We start from the raw sequence: 2,375 nt of genomic DNA, 5'->3' as shown, positions 1-2,375 counted from the left end.
AAACATCAAAATTAGCACAGAAACAGTACTATATAACATTTTAGACACATTCTAGACAGTTTATCAGCTAAAAAAAGTTAATTTTGGGGTAAGTTGTTCTTTAATGGTCTCACATGGTCTCAGAGTACGAGTTGAGGATGAGTCTCAGGTACTGTCACACTAAATTTTATGTCATTTTCTAAAAAACTCGAACTAGAGTTCAGCTGGTGTCTTGCCTTTCCATGCCTTTTTACACCTCCATTTTTTCATGTGTTCAATAATTTTTCCCTGTGCCATTCCACATTATTACAAATAACTTCATTTCTGGACATTTATGGTTTTTCTTTGTATGTATGGATCACTTGGGTTGTTACCAACATCTGGTGATAATTTTCATGTCATTAGCTCCTCTAGTAATATATTTACTGAGAAAAATGGTGACGTGTTCAATACTTATTTTACCCACTGTATATAATATCCACTCTAAGTTTCATTTTTACTTTTGTTAAATATTTTTTCACACATTCTATGGATTTTAAAAAGCAAATGCAACACACGTTTTATTTTACGAAGTACTGTATCTGATAGTTCAAACAGAGATTAAACCTGTGTTTAATCTTGTTGGATTTTTCCAAACGAATCAGTTTTATCCAGATTTGTCTTCTCTCACCCATTTGCAGAACAACTGTTTATTCATATTGTAGCAGTGGAAACAGGATATTTTGATGTATATTTTGTTATTGTAAGTTTCGGTAGCAGCTCAAAGACTAAAAACCAGCCTGGCTCGGCCCAGTTGAAGCTAAAGGACAGTCTGAAGAAGAAAATCCAGCTTGAACTATAGGACATTAGCCTTAGTTACAAGTAGGTTAAGCTGTAAAAGTATAAATATTTACATAAATCGTGACTTTGTTAATTGGTTGATGATTAATATATATTTGTTCTGTTCAAAAGAAGGTGYTTGTTTCTTTCAGCTGTTTTCTTTRGAGATTTTAGAAAACTGTGAGGAGCAAAGTTTCATACAACCAGATTCACTATGCTTTATTGTATTTAAAAATCTAATGAATTTTTCTGTATTTGTATGTGCCTAAATGAATCCTTACCRGTTTTTTTCTTCTTTTTAGTTAAACCAACTGTTATAGACGTGGACATATTTGTGAACAGCATTGGGCCTGTGTCTTCAATAAATATGGTAAGTCAAACTTTACTTCTGTACACAAAATCACAACTTCAAAACATTGGTGTAAATACTAATATTTGTGTCGAACCATCACAGTACAGATGTTTCTAACCAGGGTGAGAACATGTTAGTAACAAAAGTATTTGTCCAAAATAATACTTGAAGCCTTTATTTACAAGTGCTGACCTTTTCATTTTTAAATTCTGTCAAACACTTAAAAAAATTTCATTCTACTATGTTTCTGACAAAACAGATCTTAGACTTTAAACTGAAACCTAAAAGCCCATAATTTACTTCATTTTAAATGAGACTCACTCAATATTTAGTGCATATTCAATAGTACAAGCAGTGTGTATTTTAAGCCCCATTGTCCCAGCTGAACTCATGTACAATAAKATCAGTTGTCATTCTTGTATTGTCTCTAATTGCAATGTGCTGTATAATTGAGGGAGTCATGACTTCAACAGGCAACAGATGGTGATTAATCCCTTTCTGCACAGACTCTAAAGCTTAAAGCAGATCATGCTCACATTACATTCAGAGGAAAAAAACATTACTCATCTCTGAGGAAGTTCTGATCATTATTTTTAAAGAAATCAGCATAAAAATGCACCTCTTCAACCGACAATACATTTTTCTGTTTACCCACTTTTTTGTCTTTAAATGCTGCATGTTGTACATGTGCAGTGGCGCTTGCAGAATTTTTTTTCAGGAGGTGTGGGGGCATTGAAACATCAGGGGTGGCACACCAAAACTAAAATCTATGACAGAGGTTTTAAGATACTGTTGTTGTAAAATGACAATTTGATATAAGAATTAAGGACTTGCAGTTCAGTTTGTTATTACCTCCGCCAAGGGCGAGGTAATGTTTTCGGTCTCGTCTGTCTTTCTGTCTGTCTGTCTGTCTGTCTGTTTTTCAGAACCTAGCTAGCTGAGACATTTAATCTCAGCGTAAGAGTATAAATCGCATTATGGGCCGCAAAGAATACACTTCAAGCTAATGCAAAGTTTAACTGTATTCAGTCTCCAATGTTGTGCTATGGTTTAGCTTCAAGCAAAGTGTCCTATATCAATGTGTAAGCCAGTGAACTAGTATGCATGTAGGAAAAATGCAGCAAAATAGACACTGTCTAGACTATTTTTCAGTTATGTTTATTGTACTGTATGCAATGAAACTCGTTCATTCAGCATTTAGTTCAATGATATACTGTAGATGCAA

The 2,375-nt window shown here is 33.9% G+C and overlaps 1 protein-coding gene across 1 annotated transcript in view; it reads left to right on the top strand.

The window, feature by feature from the left end:
* Positions 1-2,375, top strand: part of gabrg3 (gamma-aminobutyric acid type A receptor subunit gamma3) — a 121,477-nt gene that overhangs the window by 24,042 nt on the left and 95,060 nt on the right. Inside the window, exon 3 of the mRNA XM_014022432.1 lies at positions 1,101-1,168. Coding sequence (XP_013877886.1) covers positions 1,101-1,168 — 68 coding nt within the window. The remainder of the gene's footprint in view (positions 1-1,100; positions 1,169-2,375) is intronic.

This window comes from Austrofundulus limnaeus, unplaced genomic scaffold (assembly GCF_001266775.1).
Source record: "Austrofundulus limnaeus strain Quisiro unplaced genomic scaffold, Austrofundulus_limnaeus-1.0 Scaffold329, whole genome shotgun sequence".
NCBI lineage: Eukaryota > Metazoa > Chordata > Actinopteri > Cyprinodontiformes > Rivulidae > Austrofundulus > Austrofundulus limnaeus.
Note: the sequence above shows the minus strand (reverse complement) of the source record. Positions and strands in the feature narration are given on the sequence as shown.